The 18,349-nt window shown below is 43.1% G+C and overlaps 1 protein-coding gene across 1 annotated transcript; it reads right to left on the minus strand.

The window, feature by feature from the left end:
- Window positions 1-7,204: 7,204 nt before the first annotated feature.
- LOC138743809 (ferritin heavy chain-like) lies at window positions 7,205-13,129 on the minus strand. Its single transcript, XM_069899415.1, has 4 exons — window positions 12,812-13,129; window positions 10,204-10,350; window positions 7,887-8,012; window positions 7,205-7,588 (listed from the first exon to the last, which is right to left on the minus strand). Exons 1-4 carry the CDS (start codon window positions 12,911-12,913, stop codon window positions 7,430-7,432), a joined length of 534 nt encoding a protein of 177 aa, XP_069755516.1. The 5' UTR covers window positions 12,914-13,129; the 3' UTR covers window positions 7,205-7,429.
- Window positions 13,130-18,349: the final 5,220 nt, after the last annotated feature.

Below are 18,349 nucleotides of genomic sequence, written 5' to 3' on the forward strand. Positions count from 1 at the left end.
AGAGCACTTACGGCTTAGGGATTGTTTAAGGTGGAATGCGAGTTTAGGGGCAGCTTGAAAACCAATGGTATAGATAAAATGGTGGTTGAAACATTCTTGTTTATTAAAGGTGTCAACGGTTACAGGGAGTAGGCAGGAGAATGGGATAGAGAGGGAAAAATAAATCAGCCATGATTGAATGGCAGAGCACTCAATGGGCCAAATGACCTCATTCTACTCCTATATCTTATGGTCTAAAATCAGCATAGCCAATTCCACCTGTATGCTAAATTGCTTCAGACTATCCTATCTCCTGTTGAGAACTTGTACTAAGAAACAATGAGTCTGATTTCAAGACTTGTTTGAGTTATGTACGTCAATACACATAATTTGTCAAGATTTGTTTGTCATAAAGGCACTACTAACCTGACACATCCACCAATAAGAGAAAGAGAAGCAAAAGGGAATCACTTCAGAGACACAAGTGTCTGTAAATTCACCTCCTGTGCTCCTGCAACCTCAACAGGTGCACAGCCTCCTATTCATTCCAGTGGTGAACCTGAGCTCAGTTCCGAATCTCTGATATAATTCAGGAAGCTGCTAACTCCCAGGGCCCTTTGGGAGCCCACCTGACCATTGACACCCACACAAATCAAGATCCCAATCCCCAAGCCAGTCTTCAGCAGCTTGTACTTTGTGGCCTCCAAGCCCCTCGATGGTCATATTCCCTGTAGGGTCTTTCTCAGGCTTCTTCTTCTCAACGGGAGCAGCTTTCTCCCACTCTGGTCAGCCAATCCCTGTGAGCTCTCAACCATTATGCTCTGTGGTCAATATCTCTTATGAGGGAAGGTTAGCAGAGCTTGGGCTTTTATCTTTGGAGCGAAGAAGGATGAGAGATGACAATAGAGGTCTTCAAGATTATAGGAGGCATAGATAAGTCAGGCAGTCAGCACCTTTTTGTCAGGGTGAAAGTAGCAAAAACCAGAGGACATTTGTACAAAGGGAAGGTTTAGAGGAGAGAATTTTTTTTTAAACCGAGAGTAGGGACTGACTAGAATCCATTGCTAAGGGTGGTAGTGGAAGCTAAAAGAATAGGGGCATTTAAGAGACTCTTAGACAGGCACATGAATGAAAGAAAAATAGAGAGTTATGAGGTACATTGGATCAGCACAACATCCAGGGACAAAGGGCCTGTGCTATATTATTTTGGGAGAAAAAGTTAAGAGAGAACAGGTATGCCTGGAAGCGCGGTTCTAGGCCCAAGGGGAGGCGGGACGACGATGCCCCGCACTCAGTGCGTGTCCGTGACCCCAGACTCTGGTGGGAAATTGCGATTACCTGTCCTTTCGGCCTATTGGCTTCATCTTTCTCTGCCATTGTTCCGGAGGGGGATGAATCCAGGGCATCTTTGGAATTCGCCTTATATTTAGGATATTTGTTGGTCAAAGTTGTGTGCCCCTTATGATCAGACCGTCTCTGGCTTAGCACCTCGGGAACCTCATAATTTAATGCACAGCCTTTATTTATTTACAGAGCCAGATGGGAGGGGGCAGGGGCGGGGGTTTCGCGATGAAGTAAACATACCGTTTACTGTGTGGCATTAAGCTGCTTTTATTTCTGTTCTGGAACATTCTTCTCTGGCGAAACCGACCACCGTGCGACATGCTTACTCCGTTTACAGGCACCCTCTGGCATCCACCCAAGGACAGGGCAATTGTGGAGCAGAACATTGTGCAGGATGTCTTGTTTCCCAATCCCATTCTATAGGTTTGGAGGTGTCTGGTGATGACAATGTTGGACCTGCAGACTGAGCCACAGTTAGCAAGAGGTTTGAAGTTCAAGGTGCAGTGCAAGACAACTTGGTGCAACATATAAAACGCTGCAACAACTGAGCAGGTCAGGGTGTATTCATTGAAGGCAATAGTAGACAGACACAGTTCGTCCCCAGCAGCAGGGTGACTCTCTGATTTATGGGCTGTTCTCAGGGACGCACACAGAGCCAAACATCCAGAACTGCTGAAGATCATCAACTTGGTGAAATACACTCTTTGGTTTGGTCTTTCGGCACATAGAGATGTCCGTGAGGAAATGCTGCCCACTGGCATGTTCCAGGCTTCAGTGCGTGCTAAGGAACGCACTGAGGCTTGGCGTAGCCAGTAAAAGGCCATTGTGGGGAAGAACCACAGTCTTGAGGCCTTCCATCACCAGGCATTGAAGCACTGAGACTGAGAGGAAGCCCCTCAAACAAAAGAGGGGGAGTAACGATAAGGAGCCACAGTGGTGGCAATGCTGCTAAATGGAAAATTAATGTAACAATGTACAGTGATGAAAATGCATGGATTTGACACTAAGGGTGCAAAGAGACTTTGAACAGTTTTGTTTTTGTAAAAGTTTATTGTGAATGGTCTATTTTTGGTTAAAAAAAAGATACTCAATGTTCCTGAAGGTTTCTGCCCAAAACAGACTATTATTGCCGGCCATTGCCTGACCTGCTGAGTTCCCCCAGCATTCTGTGTGTTGCTTCATTCTTTGTATGGCCATCCCACAAATGAAGTCAAGGTTCTTAATCAATGAGGTTAAAAAAAAATTCAAGAAATCAGAACCAGAAGATATCAGTTAGCAGGTCACCTATGAGTGGAGAGAAACAGTTAATGTTTCAAGTCAAGGACTCTTCAGGTATTGCCTGATCATAACTGCTTTTGGTATTTTTGAACTTTTTGTTCAGTTTTCAGCAGTTACACAGCCAGGGATTCACAGAGATCTCTGGAAATGTTGCATTTTTCAAATTTTGAGATCTATGAATCCTTTCCATTGTCTACAGAGCTATTCTTGTCATGTTGGAACATGGAGAAGTAGATATAAAGATGATTTTTATCTTTGGCTGAGTGTACAAAATAGGTATTGTTACAAGATCAAACCAGTAACCAAAAAGAAGGCATATCACACAGGGGTTAAGATGAACAATTATTTTAAATTTTAATTCAAAATCCCCCCCCCCCCCCCTTTTATAACAATGCCCACTGGTTACTATGCAAATTTCTATAACAGTGTAAAACTAATAAATTCCCCAGCCTAAATATAACATATGTAATTAAAGTCGAAGTTATATTTCCAACCAGCCCACGGAAAAACTTAAGATACAAAACAAACAAGTCTCACAAAACTTCGATCTCAACCAAAGCAAAGGTCATAAACAAAATTCAGTTTGTTTGGTAAACTGAAGCCAAAAGATCTTTGAAAGAGAGAGAGAGCACAAAATTCGAAGTGGTCTTGTGTTGCTTGCAGAGAGAGAAACCACTGGCTTGGCCTGGATCCTTCTGGCTGCCTTCGAAATGTTCATGCTTTTTGAAATCCCAACATTCTAAACTGTCCTCCAGACCATGACTCATGCTCTGGGTCTTCTTCCACTCCACAGCACCACCCAGTGGTGGCTTATCGTCCAAATCCAGAAATTTTTAGATAATTTTCTGCACATGCTCAGTCTGTCTCACACTCTCTCAGCGGTCCACCTTCACCTTGGATCCCTAAGGCAAACTGTCACTTTTTAACATAAAACCACACAACACATAGGCCAATACACAACACAGAACTCTGTAACACCATTGAAGCCCAGAAGCAACTAAAAGTAGATACCGAATAGTGGACAAAAGATTTTGCAGTCAATATTTTTGATGTTGCTCCCATTTTATAAATAATCTTGTGCTGCAGAAGCAAAAAGGGCAGTGATCAATGCTGTCCTATAAGACTACGATCACTGTACTAGGTTTTAAGTCCTGATTTTCAAAACCTTTATCAGATAAGCAGAGGCTTTTTTTTTTAGGGGGGGCAGTGGCAAATTATTCATTAGGCTGAAGCCCAGGAGCCCGCAATGCAAGGGGGCCAGTCCATGATTTGATTGATTGGCTGGCAGGCCACTGAAGTGATGGCATGACAAAAGGCCAATGAAAGTAGACATTGGGGGGTGCAGGGATTATGTGAATAGATATCAGTAGCAACTGTTGCCTTGAGAATAAACGCCATAGTCACAGACAGTAGCATCAACAGCTTGGGACCGGAGCAAGGTGAATACTGCCGCAGCTTCGGAATCGGCCGCAGCCGCATCCTGGAGTGGGTACCTCCGCTGTGGGTGGGGATGGCGGCAGTCTCTGCCGTCCCTCAGGAGCAATGTGCTGCCCCACTCTATGTTTATTGCATCCACTCAGTAGGCAAAGGGGAGGGTTTGGAATTTTAACCATATAACCATATACAGCACAGAACAGGCCAGTTTGGCCCTACTAGTCCATGCCGGAACAAATCCCCACCCTCCTAGTCCCACTGACCAGCACCTGGTCCATACCCCTCCAATCCTCTCCCCTCCATGTAATTATCCAGTCTTTCCTTAAATGTAAACAAGGTTCCTGCTTCAAGCACCTCTGCCAGAAGCTTATTCCACATCCCAACCACCCTTTGCATGAAGAAATTTCCCCTCAAGTTCCCCTTATAAATTTCCCCTTTCAATCTCAAACCATGGCCTCTGGTTTGAATATCCCCCACTCTTAATTTAAAAAGCCTATCCACATTGACTCTCTCTGTCCCTTTTAAAATCTTGAACACCTCCATCAAAACCCACCTCAATCTTCTACACTCCAGAGAAAAAAGCCCCAGGCTGCTCAACATTTCTCTGTAACTCAAACCGACATCCTGTCAACATTCTCGTGAACTTTCTCTGCACTCTCTCTATTTTGTTTATATCCTTCCTATAATTTGGTGACCAAAACTGCACACTGTATTCCAAATTTGGCCTCACCAATGCTTTGTACAATTTCATCATAACATCCCAACTCTTGATTTATGAAGGCCAACATTCCAAATGCCTTCTTCACCACTCTATCTACCTGAGTATCAACTTTGAGAGTACAGATTAACCATAACTTCTAAATCCCTTTGCTCTGCACTCCTCAATTGTCTACCATTCAATGTATATGACCTATTTAGATTTGCCTTTCCAAAATGCAACACTTCACACTTATCCATATTAAATTCCATCAGCCATTTCTCAGCCCACTCCTCTAGCTTTCCTTTATCTCTTTTTAAGCTACGGTAATCTTCCTCACTGTCCATAATCTTTGTATCATTTGCATCAGGAGCTCCAACACTCCCCTCAGCCTATGCTGGAGCTCCTAGTGGCAGAGTCTGAATCCTCTCTTCAGCCTACACCAGAACTCCCGATGCCAGACTCTGAACCCTCCCCTCGGCCTATGCCAGAATTCTCAACGTCAACTCCAAACCCTCCCCTCAGCCTACACTGCTACACTGGAGATCCCAACACTGAATCCTCCCCTGTCCCCTTTATGAAGCCAGGGCTGATGAGGGTCTGCACCCAAGGACGAGTTTGGACATGGGCTTCGATATCTTCCCGCTTCTCTCCCACCAGGTGCTTGGTGCAGTGAGTCACCTTTCCACCAAAGGTAAGAGAGGGCGCCTATGGGGACAGTGACAGCCACTCAACACCTTTAACTTTGGCCACTCCGCTCCGGCCCAGGGAATGCCAAGCGCTGCTTTCATTCAGTGAATGCTTGTCTTTGAAGTAGGCAGAGGGTTTTTTCTAAAAATTCCAAATACTATCATGTTTTTTATGGTGTAGATTATTTTCCAAAATCTTAATTATCCAACACAACATTAGATATGACAGCAGCGAGGATAGGTAGGGAAGACGAAGTGGATGGTGTGGCAGCAGTGAGGGATGATTATGGGTTGAAGTAAATTTTAAACGGGGTGGGGGTGGTGCAATTTCAGTGCTTGCCATAGATGCTATTTTCCCTAGATATGCCACTGCAGGGTGGGCCTTAAAGCTCAGCCTAGGGCCCAGGTGGTAGTTAATATGCCACTGATGGGGTTTTTTTGGGGGTGGGGATGAATTTTGTGTATTTCATGCATAATTTCACTTGCATAGTGACATCTAATAATATGCAAACAATATCTTGATTTTATTCAAGTTTGCTTGGCACTTGCATGGCAGAGCAGAAGCCTGCTTCAGCATAGTACAAAGGGAACTTGGTCTTCTGGCACAAGGAATCTGCTTCAGATTGTTGCCCTTCAAGTAAAAAGATCCACTACTGAATCATGACCAACTCTCGATTGAGAGTTTTGGTCCCTCAAATTGACCCTTTAACTTCTTGTTTTCACCAAGCAACCCTTCCTTTCCCAACAATTCATAACTGAATTCCCCATCCAGACCTCCGGACCCTCGACCTATGTATGATCCTCAAATCAAACCCAAAACCGAGTGATTTACTTACATTCCACCAGCACATTTTTGAATGCATCAATCACAAATTAACAGGGATTTATGAAGAGGAATTTTACAAGTCAAGTATTGCTCAATCCCTGGAGTCATTGTTGGTCAGCAAGCACCCATAGAGTTAAGTGTGATTAGCTACATGACTGAACATGGCCAACAGTTTCAGATTATCGTCATTTTAATGGAAGCTCAGTGAAAACTTAACCACAACCAGGTGTCACTTAGAATCAAAGTGCAACTTCATTTTACTACTCAGTCTTAAATATCTCCAAAATTATGTTAAGGAAAAGCACACCTCAAATGAACATTTTGATTGCATGAGGATTGATGAGGAAATTTAGTCTAGTATATTTGGACTCCCAGTTAAAGTACCAAATGAACACTTGTAATCAGGAAGGAGTCATGGAACAAAAGCAAAGTTACATGTACAGACTGAAGATATACCTGGACTGAATGATTAATCAATATAGATTAACTGGAGCCAAATTGTTATCTTCAGAACGGAGACAACCTCCACCACACCCCCCCCACCCCCCAAAAAAATCTAAAATTCATGTCGAGGCAGAGCAGATAGAAACTGCTCCTGTTAGTAGGAAGTGAAAGTTGGATCAAGAGAAAACTGGCAAAACCAAAATTCATCTTCCCCAAAATTCTTCCACCTACTCATTGATTGTAACACATTGAACCTACAATAATTTCCTGTCTTTATCCTAATTTTATCCCACACTCCAAGTTTTTATTGATTGAGTCCACTATTGCTTTGCTCAATTTTTGGCCAAGTCCTCTGTATCCTTCCCCCTCTAGCATTCTTAACCTCTTGCCTCTCCTTCCTCAACCTTTACTTTTCAGGCAAAGACAAAATTTCAACTCAGCACATAATAATCTACTCTCATTGTCTACTATCACAAGTAAGTAGCTTAAAATGAGAGGAAGAAAACAAGACCATCACTTTTGGGTTGCTTTATTCAGATCAAATAACTTTTTAAAACAAGTACACTCCAATAAATCTGCCAGAATGCAGCTTAAAAGAATCCATTCAAGTTTACGGTGGTATCAATTACATCATTAAATAGTGTGAAAAGTGGACAGACTACAAATAAGCTAAATGTGCACTGTGGTTCTCACAGAGTGCTGAAAGGAGCAGCAGCAGACTAACACCAACTCAAGTTTTCAGCTACTTTCTTTACCCAAGGTATGTTTGTCAAATAAGTATTCTGCCATGCCATTTTCAGTAGCACCTAATCTCCGCAAGTTGGTTACATGGCTTCCTAGTAACTTGATGGACTTGATTTGTTCATCCAAGTAGTGGGTCTCCAAAAAGTCACACAGCTGCAGAGAAAATGGAACATTAACTCAATTGATCACTTGTGAAAAAAAAAATCACTAAGTTTGTGTCACAAACATAGCTCATGGCCAATCCTCAGTTCAAGCAGATCTGTAAAATAAACTTCCATCTAAAATTACACAGCCAACTTAGGCATTATTTAGCCATCTAATAATTTAGCAGATTCAATAGCCGCACCCAATTTTTCAGTTAAGACACTGCCCAATAATGCACGTTGGTTCTAAACTGATAAACTCCATCAAGAATCCCACCCTGAGAAGTTTAAAAAAAAAATTTACATACATGTGGGTCAATCCTATCTGTAGCCAGTTTATGCAACTCCAAAAGCGACTGGTTCACACTCTTCTCCAACTCCAAAGAGCATAGCATTGCATCCAAACCACTTCCCCATTCATCACGATCTGGTTTCTAATAAAACAAATGCATTAATTACTCAAAAACATCACAGTGGGAAACCAATAACCAAGCACCCAAAATCCAACTGGCATTCAGTTTAACAATATTATGGAACATTGGATCATAGATTGGTAAACCTCTGCAGGCTAAATAAATTCCAAGTTATATGGAAAAAGAATTCTGTACAAATACAGCAAAAAAAAAACTGGAATCCAGCGCCTATAGGGATTGGTAGATACCAAATTGTTCGAGATTGCATATTGTGTGACTAGCAAACTGACTAGGGGATGCCAATATTAAACTTTTGTGTTTTTTTTTTAAAACCTACAGGTATTTATTTTCCATCTTTTTTTGGCCGGTTACTTTAATTCCAGACAACAGGGACTTTACTGTACTAATTGTTTACCTTGCATATGCAAAATATGAGAAAGCTGCATTAATTCCCAGCTGTAAGAGTTCTGTTGATTCTCAATCCAAAATCAAGAGTTCACGTGGAAGCAACTACAGATGTGGGCCTTATTCTAAATTGCTAAGAAACAATAGTTCCAGGAAAAGAGATAGCAGAGTTGGCCACTCTTCACTAGAGATGACATCCTCGAAGTATTCAACATTCTTAAAGTGCAAGACAATGTAAATATGGGAAGAATGCTCCCTCCTGTGGCGGAGATGTACAGAATCCTGGAACCCCAATCTCAATGCAAGGGACTTGCTTTTTGTATTGAAAAGGAGAATTTCATGCAAAAGAATTGCAATTTGGCATTATCTACCTGAAGACCTGCAAAGGTAGAGTCATTGAATGATTAATTACAATTTTGAATGCAATTTCAAGATATTAAAAGGATAAAGGGATACAAGAACAGGGCAAATGGTACAGAGGCAGATCAGTCATTCCTTCATTTAGATGTAGAGAAGGTTTGTATTTTGATCAAATAATTTCATGTCAAAGTATTCTGACAGCACTATCAATAGTACCAAAGGCTATGATCTTTTTGTTTGTCAAAAAAAAATTAAACCAGAGGTAGCAAAAGACTACGGTGCCCAAATGAAAAATGAATGAAACAGATGTACTAGTTACCTAATCCACATCCCATTGCACTGGATTTGACAATGACATGTCATTGGCTGAGGGAGGAGGAATATTGGGACAGCTAAACAGTACAAGATGATCCCACAACAAGCAAATCTTATAATATCCAAAGGATATCCTTTAAGTTACTCATTTCTCTTTCACTGTAGATGTCATTGCTAATTTTTCAATGGAATTTGTGCAACCAACGGCTCCTTACCAGAGTGTACAACTATATCTTGTTCAATATTACAAAACACTTGCTTGGCTTTCTCGAGATGAATATTAAAATGATGTTGCTGAAGTGAAGATGACTAGCAGACAACATGGCAAAACAGAGATTACGACAAAATCTAAGACTCACAACAACACGACAGCAAAATGAAAATCATGCAACACCTTTGGATCAGCACCATAGTTGAGGATGACCACTGCATTGAGGTTGCTGTTGGTTAGGCCAATGTGTTGAGTGAAGTGTGCCATTGATTGAATAGTAATCTAGTCACAGACTGGCATTCAGAAAAGCAGTTTCCACCAACACTTTTTGCCTCCAGTTATTGTACCAATACAGTTTTGGATCTAGACTTGTTTCAAGCCATTCTTGACTCCAGATTCAGTTTCATGCAATTGGCAAGATCAGCTATTTCCACCTGTCTATCATAATCTGATTCCTGCTTTGCCTCAGCTCATGAAATGTTTTATAGGTATACTTTAATTACTTCTTGACACATGCTCTTTGACTGGCTTCCTTCATTCTATTCTCTTAGAGTGATCTAAAGGTCTGCTACCCAAAAATATTTCCAATAGGTCTACCTGAACAAAACTATTATTTCCTTACAAATTTCTTTGGAGCCCTCACATCATTTTTGTCATGTTAACCCTTTGGACTCTATCCCTGCTTTCAGCAACTACCAATAAGCACATATACTCCATCTCCCAGTTTTCAGGGAGTAGTTTTATACCCAACCACCAGGTGGCTCATATTGGAGTTCATACTGTAGTTTACCGGAGTATAGAAAAGTGGCTCATCCAAAGGGATAAAGCCCTTGTAACTTAATTTAGTAAGAGCTGATTATTTGTGGAACATTATTAGCTTTAAACAAGAAATCATAGGTTTTATTAGAAAACTTGTTAAACCTTGATATCCTGGAGTAAGATGCGACCTCCTCGCTGGTTCTGTAGCTTCATCAGTCTCTCAGCATGCTCACGTTCCTCATGAGATTGCTCCAGAAAAAAGCGGGCAAAGTTCTTCAATGCAATGTCAGCACGATCGAAATAGTAGGACTAGGGGAAAAAAACTATAATAAATTTTCTGAAAATAAATATTCAGTTCATGCTCCCCCATATGACATAAAAGCTCTGTACAATTCATCTGGACCCCATATTTTGGATCAACCTTGAATACTTAAAATAGTTACAGTTGCAAGTACTTTCAAACTTGTATCCACTGGCTAAAATTATAATAGTTATTGCCTTCTTTCAGAGAGCCATTGATCACAAATGGACTGCGAGTTTTCTTTAGACCATGCAAGATGATACTAATTTAACTTTCATCATAAATATCAATACCAACATCCTTCAAGGTAAGCAACAGCAAGAACTTAAAAAAAAAACACAAGGACATCCTCAATGACTTCTTGAAAATAAAAACAAAATCTTGAATTCAATACTAAGCCTACGAAAGACAAACATCCAGGCCATCAAGTATTTTCAATTATTGCACACAAAGGCCAATTTCAAAAAGCAGAAAGATCCAAGCAACCACCCATCTAATTCCTCATCTGTGAATCCAACAGTTTCATGAGCCAGCCATAGAGAAGCCAAAAGAACCACAGTGGAAGCAAGTCATTCTCAATTTAAGGGGCTAAGAGAAGAGAATACAGGAAATACAATGAACATCCTAAATCACTTTATAAAAATGTGAAATAAACTCTACAGATTGGTGTTAAGAAAAATTAAAAGTATAGCTAAAAAGGTGGAACCTTCTTAAACTTTAGGAGCTCGAGCAAAATCAGGCTGATAGCTGCAGGAGAGTACAAAAACCAGAAAAGATGCAAGGTAGAGTAACACAGAAGTGAGAAAGACAAGCATTTGTAAATAATGGACCAAGTTTACATTAACAAAAGCATTTATAGCACTTTCTCAGAAAGTACCTGTATGTTCAATTTCTACTAGTTAAAAATATACTCTGATAAGTTAAATTAATAGTTTTGTCAAACACCGTCACAGAAGACAATCCTTTCGGAAATAGTGGAAAACAATGGATCAAAGGAGAATCAAGCAGACAGGAAATTAGTATTGATTTTTTTTTAATGGAGTAATAAGAATGAAGGCCATAAATAAGGAACTAATGACGCATCCAAAAAAATTTGTAGTTTGGGAGATTGTCCTAGTCCAAAAATCCAGATTCTAGATTTAAACCAAGTGATAGGAAGGTAGCAAATGTAACCCCACCATTTCAGAACAGAGTGGGGAAGTTAGAGATTGATAGAGAATGGAAAATGGTTGCAGGAAATAAAATTATTTTATTAACTGTAAAAACAAGAATTCTTTAGAAAATAATAGGACTGGGTTGTCAACATGGACATGAAAATAAAATCTGTAGCAGTGTTTGTGCTCTTAACTAGCAATATGGAAAAAGTGAAATTTTGTCTAATATTTTGGATTTTCAGCAGGTGTGACACAGCAGGTTATTAAACAAAATCAGAACACTCGAGCGGTGACAGAATTCAAATTTGTTAACACCTTATATTTCTTTTGATGCAATAACTTTTGGGATGCTTCTGGAATTTCTGTGGTTTCAGGGTCATTCCTGTCACTTGTGGTAAAAAGGCAAGCCTCAAGACAAAAAAGTAGCTCATCTGAGCAAGATCGGAGAAGGACTATGTACAAAAGATGGACAAATGCAATTCCTTCCAAGCAAATAGGCACATAAATGTAGCAATTACTCCAGCCCACAGCCTCTACAGGTCCAAGCCCAATTATTTGCTGCATCAATAAAATGGCAGAGCAAAGCAACTCTAACATTACCAAAACGACTCAAAACTACCTATTCCGAAGAATTTGCAAGAGACAGAATTCAAACTGCACCAAACAGATGTTGCAAGTTTGGTAGCCTTGACTCGACACCAGAAGCAGCAATAACCTGGACACCATTGTAACGAAACAATAAATCAGCAATTACTCATTCTGAATGAAAGATAAACTATTTCAATCAGGGTGTCCAGGTAACAAATTTCATTTCGGGTAACACACAATACTCGTTTGGTAACGGTACAGGTGCTAATTTAACGATGAAATGAAACCAAGATCAGTGATACCCCCCCCCCCTCATCAGTGCTCTCTTGTGGCTCTCTCCCATCCAGAAGCTCAACGCGCTATCGAGTTGGGCGTCCTTGAGAGGGAGATTCTGTGACACTCAGTGGAAGAACCCCCCCGCCCCACAATGTGGCCCGGAGCCCTTCATCAGGATGAGAGAGATGCCGCAAAGCGAGCAACATCCTCGGAACTATAAGGGACGTCGGTGAACCCCAGTACTCTTCCTCATGACCAACACAAGAGAATGGAAAATGGTGGCCCGATTTAATCACGTCACTCCCTCAAACTGGCTTCATCGGCGCACAAACACTGCGCATTTCGGCGATGTTCGGGGTTCGCGGACACGCCAGGTCGGCCCCGCCCCGCCCTTGATGAAAGGCGGCTCCCACACTCCAGCCAAAGCCCCTCTCGCCCCCCCGCCACTCACCATGGAGAGGTAGACGTAGGACGCGTAGAGCTCCAGATTGATCTGACGGCTGACGGCCGCCTCACAGTCGGGGTGGTAGTTCTGTCGTACCTGGGAGCTCATTTCGAGTGGCGAGCGGGGCGGCCGGAGGAAGCAGCTGGGAATGACGGTTCCGTCCAAACACTGTTGAAGCAGGAACACTCTTTCCTCACGACCACGGGGTGTCCTTTTATACACGAGCCGCCCTCTCCCCACCCCGGGGGAGCGCGCGCGCCCTTTGCGCAGCGGCGCACGTTTGGGACGCACACCCCGGACCGTTCAAAACCTCACCCAGCGCGAGCCTCGCTTTCGCTCGCGGCCTGATCCCGAGCGTGCGTCGCGGGCGCCATCAACGCTCCAGGGCGGCGGTCGCGCTGCCCCGGCCGGAGAGCCCCCGCCCCACCGAGGCGTATTTAAGAGCAGAGAGGGAGGATCCTCGGGCGGGGCTGCACCCGACCCCTATGGTGAGAGGGTGGAAGGTTTCCTCGTGAAACCGCAGCAGCCTGATCACTAAACCTCAAGGCTGGAAACATTCAGGAGCCCCATCTGCTCAGGGATGAGGAATCGGCGCGGCGGGTCGACCAACCCTTGCCGATCTCCTTTCACTGCCGGACACGCGCCCGTAAAACCCTGGCTTCCAGCCCCAGATTTCTGCATCCACTCCTTTGCGGTTGGGCGTGTTAGGGTCAAGCTGAAGATCAGCAATCACAAGGGGGGCGATGCATATAACGAAGACGCTGGCTTCGAATCACTCGAAATTTCCACGGATACAGGGGTCTCCCTTACTCTTGCACGACTAGAATGAACAATGCGTCGGGATAGGACTCTAGCAAGCTGCAGGGAAATCACTGTTCAATAAAAAGGATACATGGCAACACAAGGTACCCACTCTTTCCATTCAAGTCTGCAGCTGGACGGATCAGTAAAGGATAAGACTGGGAGAAAGGAGAGCAATCGGTTTTAATTAAGAGAATTTGCGAGTGGAAACGTTATGGTAAGAGCGACACCACCAGCGAGTCTCAATGTTGCTATTTAGGCATCATTATGCTAAAAATGACCCCCCAGTCATCGCAATGTAGCTGTCATTTCATCTGAAATGATCCTGGTAAGATATTCAATTGTAGCAAACTTCGAAAAAGAATAAAACCGAACATTAATGAAGATTGCAGATTCAGATATGTGCTGAGAACAAGAAAATGCAAGTAAGAGGATGCTGATCCCAAAACCTTGTCTGTCCATTTCTACCTAGAGATGTAGCCCAACCTGTTGAGTTCTTCTGTGACAGAGTATTTAGAGGTGTTTGGAGAAGGTTGCACACAAACATTTTAAAACAGATTATTTGCAGGACTTTTGCAGAGAGCTTTTTGCATAATAGCAACGAAGTACCAACATACAGCTTGCCTGGGAGAGCATGTGATTTTTGCAGGCAGGGGGAGAACAGTTTTGCTCTCTCGGAGAGGGAGGGAGTGAAAGAGAGAGGAGAGACAGAAATCAGTTCCAGAAGGACAAAGCTGGCAAACTTTTGGAAGGCTGTCTGGTCAAAGAAGACTAGCTGCCTGAGGTGACCTAAAAGACGATCATCTGGAGAACCCTGAAGGGGGCAAGTTTCATCAGCAAGACTGATTGAGAAGGAATCAGTTACTGATGTCCTTGAAAACGAATCTCTCTCTGAAAACCAACAAGAACCCTCCTGAGTGGTAACCATTTGCCTGTTTAACACCAAAGACTGATGAACTTTGTTAATGCTAACTTCTGTGCACAGTACAAGAATTGCCTGCAACCAGTGAAATTGGACTGCGATCCAAAGAACTTTTCTAATCTTAAATACACATTACACACACCTGCACTTGGTATTGAAGGGGGGGGGGGGGATTAAGGAGGTTAAGTAATAAGTTAAAGTTTAATTCTGTTTTCTTGTTCAAATATAATTTAAAAACTACTTTTGTTTAAGAAACTCTGTGTTGTAGTGCATATCTATTGCTGTTTTTTGGGGTCCTCTGGACTCTGTAACAGGTGTTTAAGAATTATTACATGCAGGAATGAACGGCTTTATTTGCCAACTTGTGATAAATGGAATTGAATAGCAATATTCACCTCTCACTTTGACAGCACTGTTATGAGCACTTTTCATCAATTTACCAGAGTGAAGAATTGTTCAGTTATTATTTCAGTGAAAATTTAAATTGACTGCCAGGGCTCAGGTTCCTGAACCTGGTGATGGGAGTCTTGTGGCACCGAGACCTCTTTCCTGGTGGCACCAGTGAGAACAGAGCATGTAGAGGGTGGAGTGGATCCTTGATGATTGCTGCTGTTCTTGATAGTGGGGAAGGTTTTGCCTGTGATGTCCTGGACTGTACCTTTTGGAGAGCTTTAAGCTCAAAGGTATTGGTGTCCCCATACAGAACATGATGCAGCTAGTCAGCACACATCTGTAGAAATTTGCCTGGGTTTCTGGTGTCATGATTGATCTGGATCCTCATCTCATCAAATCAATTGATAACCACATTCACTTTTCATACGAGTCAGTAAAGGGTACAATTTTATGTACAACATATTTGTGTTAATCAGGTGATTGAATCACAGGAAGTTTTTTCACTATGATTTGCCGAGCATCTCCAACCCATTCCAGAGGACTGAAATTTGAACAGTGATTGAGGTTTTTAAATTCTAAATTCCAGTTAACATACGGTATGGCAAGCCATCAATGTGCAAGGATTGCTCAAATTTAGGATGAGACATACATGTGTGAACTTACTCCACAACATTCATCTTCAACAACAAAAAAATAGCTGGAGGAACTCAGCAGGTCAGGCAACATTTAATGGGAAAGGATTGGTCAATATTTCTGATTGATATCCTGCATCAGGGCAGACCATAGAAGGAAGTTAGATAGTGCCAAGGGAAAAAGGTAAGGCAGGGGGACAGCAGGTGATAGGTGGGCCTTGGTGAAGTGAGGGATAATGGGCAAAAGGAGACAGGTGGGGTAGAGGATAATTGGAGTTGAGGAAAGGAAAAAGGGGCTGAAGGAGCCAGGTGGAGAGGAGAGTGAAGGTAGAGACAGACTCCCCATCAGCCCTGTGGTGTTACCACTATTGTGTATAGATATGCTGTATGGGTTGGCCCACCTCCTGAACCTGTGACTCCTCCCTCCTAGATAACCCCATAAAGTCTGTCACCCCCAAATCCTTCCCTCGGTACCTGCCTTGGAACCGGGCCAGCAACGTGCAAACTGTGCTGACATTTTAAGGTGATTAAAGCCTATTAATCACTACTCTCTGTCTGATTGTGTTTGATTGGCAGAAAAATTTAATCACCTTTATTTTAGACCATGGAAAAGGTAGTACGGATAGGAGGCCTTGACTAAATTCGACCAGTGGGTGCCATAACATGCAGAGCAAGGAAGAAAAAAGGGAAGTACTCTTTGCCCAAGTTGGCCATCAGGTTTTCCAAGCAAAAAGAGAGACTTTGTTACTCACTGAGGCAATGGAGTTCCTGCAGAAACAGTACTGGGCCCCAACGAATATTATATATGCACAAATCTTCCTGGGTAGCGGAAAACAAGCGCTGGTGAGTCAATCGAATATATGCAGGCACTGTGGCAGCTGGGGTGAGCCTATGACTGCAGAGAAATATCCACAGCTGCCCACCTTGAAGACCTAATACAAAATGAGTGTGTGGACAGGTTCAACTCTGGCTACATCAGATGGGGCGATTGGAGCCTGCAGGAGGTAGTGGATCTGACTCAATCACCGGAGATTGCACAGTGAAACGTGAAACATTCTCCTCAGGTAATGTGTCCACCGTGTAGGGGACACAGGGTCCCATGTCACTACTGAGCACCAAAAGGTCACAGTAAGCACCCCTGTTAGAGCTGCCCAGCCCGAAGTGCCACATGCTCTGCTTGCAGGAAGAAAGGGCACTATGCAAAAGTGTGTAGGTCCCAACCTTCCCACAGCAGCACTGTCCATCTTGGACTGCCCCACTTCCGCCTTCACCTCAGACGTCACTTCCAGTGTCTGGGGATGAATTGATGGGGCCCTGGGGATGACAAGCCGGGGTGGCACCACTTTTGGCAACATGGGACAGCACCGTATGCGTTGCATGGGGGTGGCCATCTTGGCAAGCACCCCAAAACCAACATAGCAGCAACTCTGACAGTGACCACACACTTGCCTCCTTCATCCTCAATCAAGGCAGCCTACACCACTGGCCAAAGCCATGATGAACGTCAAGGTAAACGGCCACCATACAAACTATTTATTTGACACCGAAAACACCGAGAGCTTCATCCACCCAGGTACTATACACCAATATTTCCTCATAGTGACCCCAACACAATGTAAAGAATCCTTGGCCTCCCAATCAGCCGAGATCAGTGGCTGCTGCACCATGATGCTGATGGTGTGGGACACAGAGTTCAAAAATTTTAAACTCCTGATCTTGCCACACCTCTGCATGCTGTTCATATTGGGAGTGGATTTCCAGTGCCAGCTACAGAGTATCCACATGCAGTTTAATGGCTCCCATCCACCCCTCACGGTCTGCAACACCAACTGGCTGAACCCCCCTCCCACCCCCAAACATGACCTGTGGCCACTCTACTCTCTGGGTCCCCCCACCACCCCTGTTCAAGAACCTTACCCCTGACTGCAAGTTGGTAGCCACTAGGAGCAGACAGTACAGCCCTGGGGACAGAGCCTTTATTAAAGTGGAGGTCAAATGACTCTTAGCGGAAGGAGTCATAGAACCCAGCCTTGGAACTGGGCCAGTAACATGTAAGCTGTGCTGACACTTTAAGGTGATTAAAGCCTATTAATCATGACTGTCTGATTGGTAGTACAAGCTCTTGCTGATATGATTCCATTTATCACATTATTTTTTAAATATAAACAGTTCATTTGAACTTGTGCTATCACATTCAGGCTCCTGCTCCCCTATTTTCACCCACGCCTGATTTCTAACTCCATCTCCAAATAACCATATAACCACTTACAGCACAGAACAGGCCAGTTCGGCCCTACTAGTCCATGCTGTAGCAAATCCCCACCCTCCTAGTTCCACTGACCAGCCCCCGGTCCATACCCCTCTAGTCCCCTCCTATCCATGTAATGATCCAATCTTTCCTTAAATGTAACCAATGATCGCGCCTCGACCACGTCTGCCAGAAGCTCATTCCACATCCCCACCACCCTCTGCATAAAGAAATTTCCCCTCATGTTCCCCTTATAATTTTCCCCCTTCAATCTTAAACCATGTCCTCTAGTTTGAATCTCCCCCTTTCTTAATTGAAAAAGCCTATCCACATTTACTCTGTCTGTCCCTTTTAAAATTTTAAACACCTCTATCAAGTCCCCTCTCAATCTTCTACGCTCCAGAGAAAAAAGCCCCAGTCTGCACAACCTTTCCCTGTAACTCAGACCCTGAAATCCTGTCAACATTCTCGTGAACCTTCTCTGCACTCTCTCTATTTTGTTTATATCTTTCCTATCATTTGGTGACCAAAACTGTAAACAGTACTCC

The sequence above is a fragment of the Narcine bancroftii genome, chromosome 1 (genome assembly GCF_036971445.1).
Source record: "Narcine bancroftii isolate sNarBan1 chromosome 1, sNarBan1.hap1, whole genome shotgun sequence".
In the NCBI taxonomy this organism is placed as follows: Eukaryota; Metazoa; Chordata; class Chondrichthyes; order Torpediniformes; family Narcinidae; genus Narcine; species Narcine bancroftii.

Coding starts and splice junctions, on each gene's coding strand:
- LOC138743809 (XM_069899415.1), bottom strand. CDS start 12,913: ATGAGCTCCCAGGTACGACAGAACTACCACCCCGACTGTGAGGCGGCC. Junction 8,013..10,203: donor TCTTACTCCAGGATATCAAG/GTTTAACAAGTT, acceptor TTGTTTTATTAG/AAACCAGATCGTGATGAATG. Junction 7,589..7,886: donor CAGATAGGATTGACCCACAT/GTATGTAAATTT, acceptor TTTTCTCTGCAG/CTGTGTGACTTTTTGGAGAC.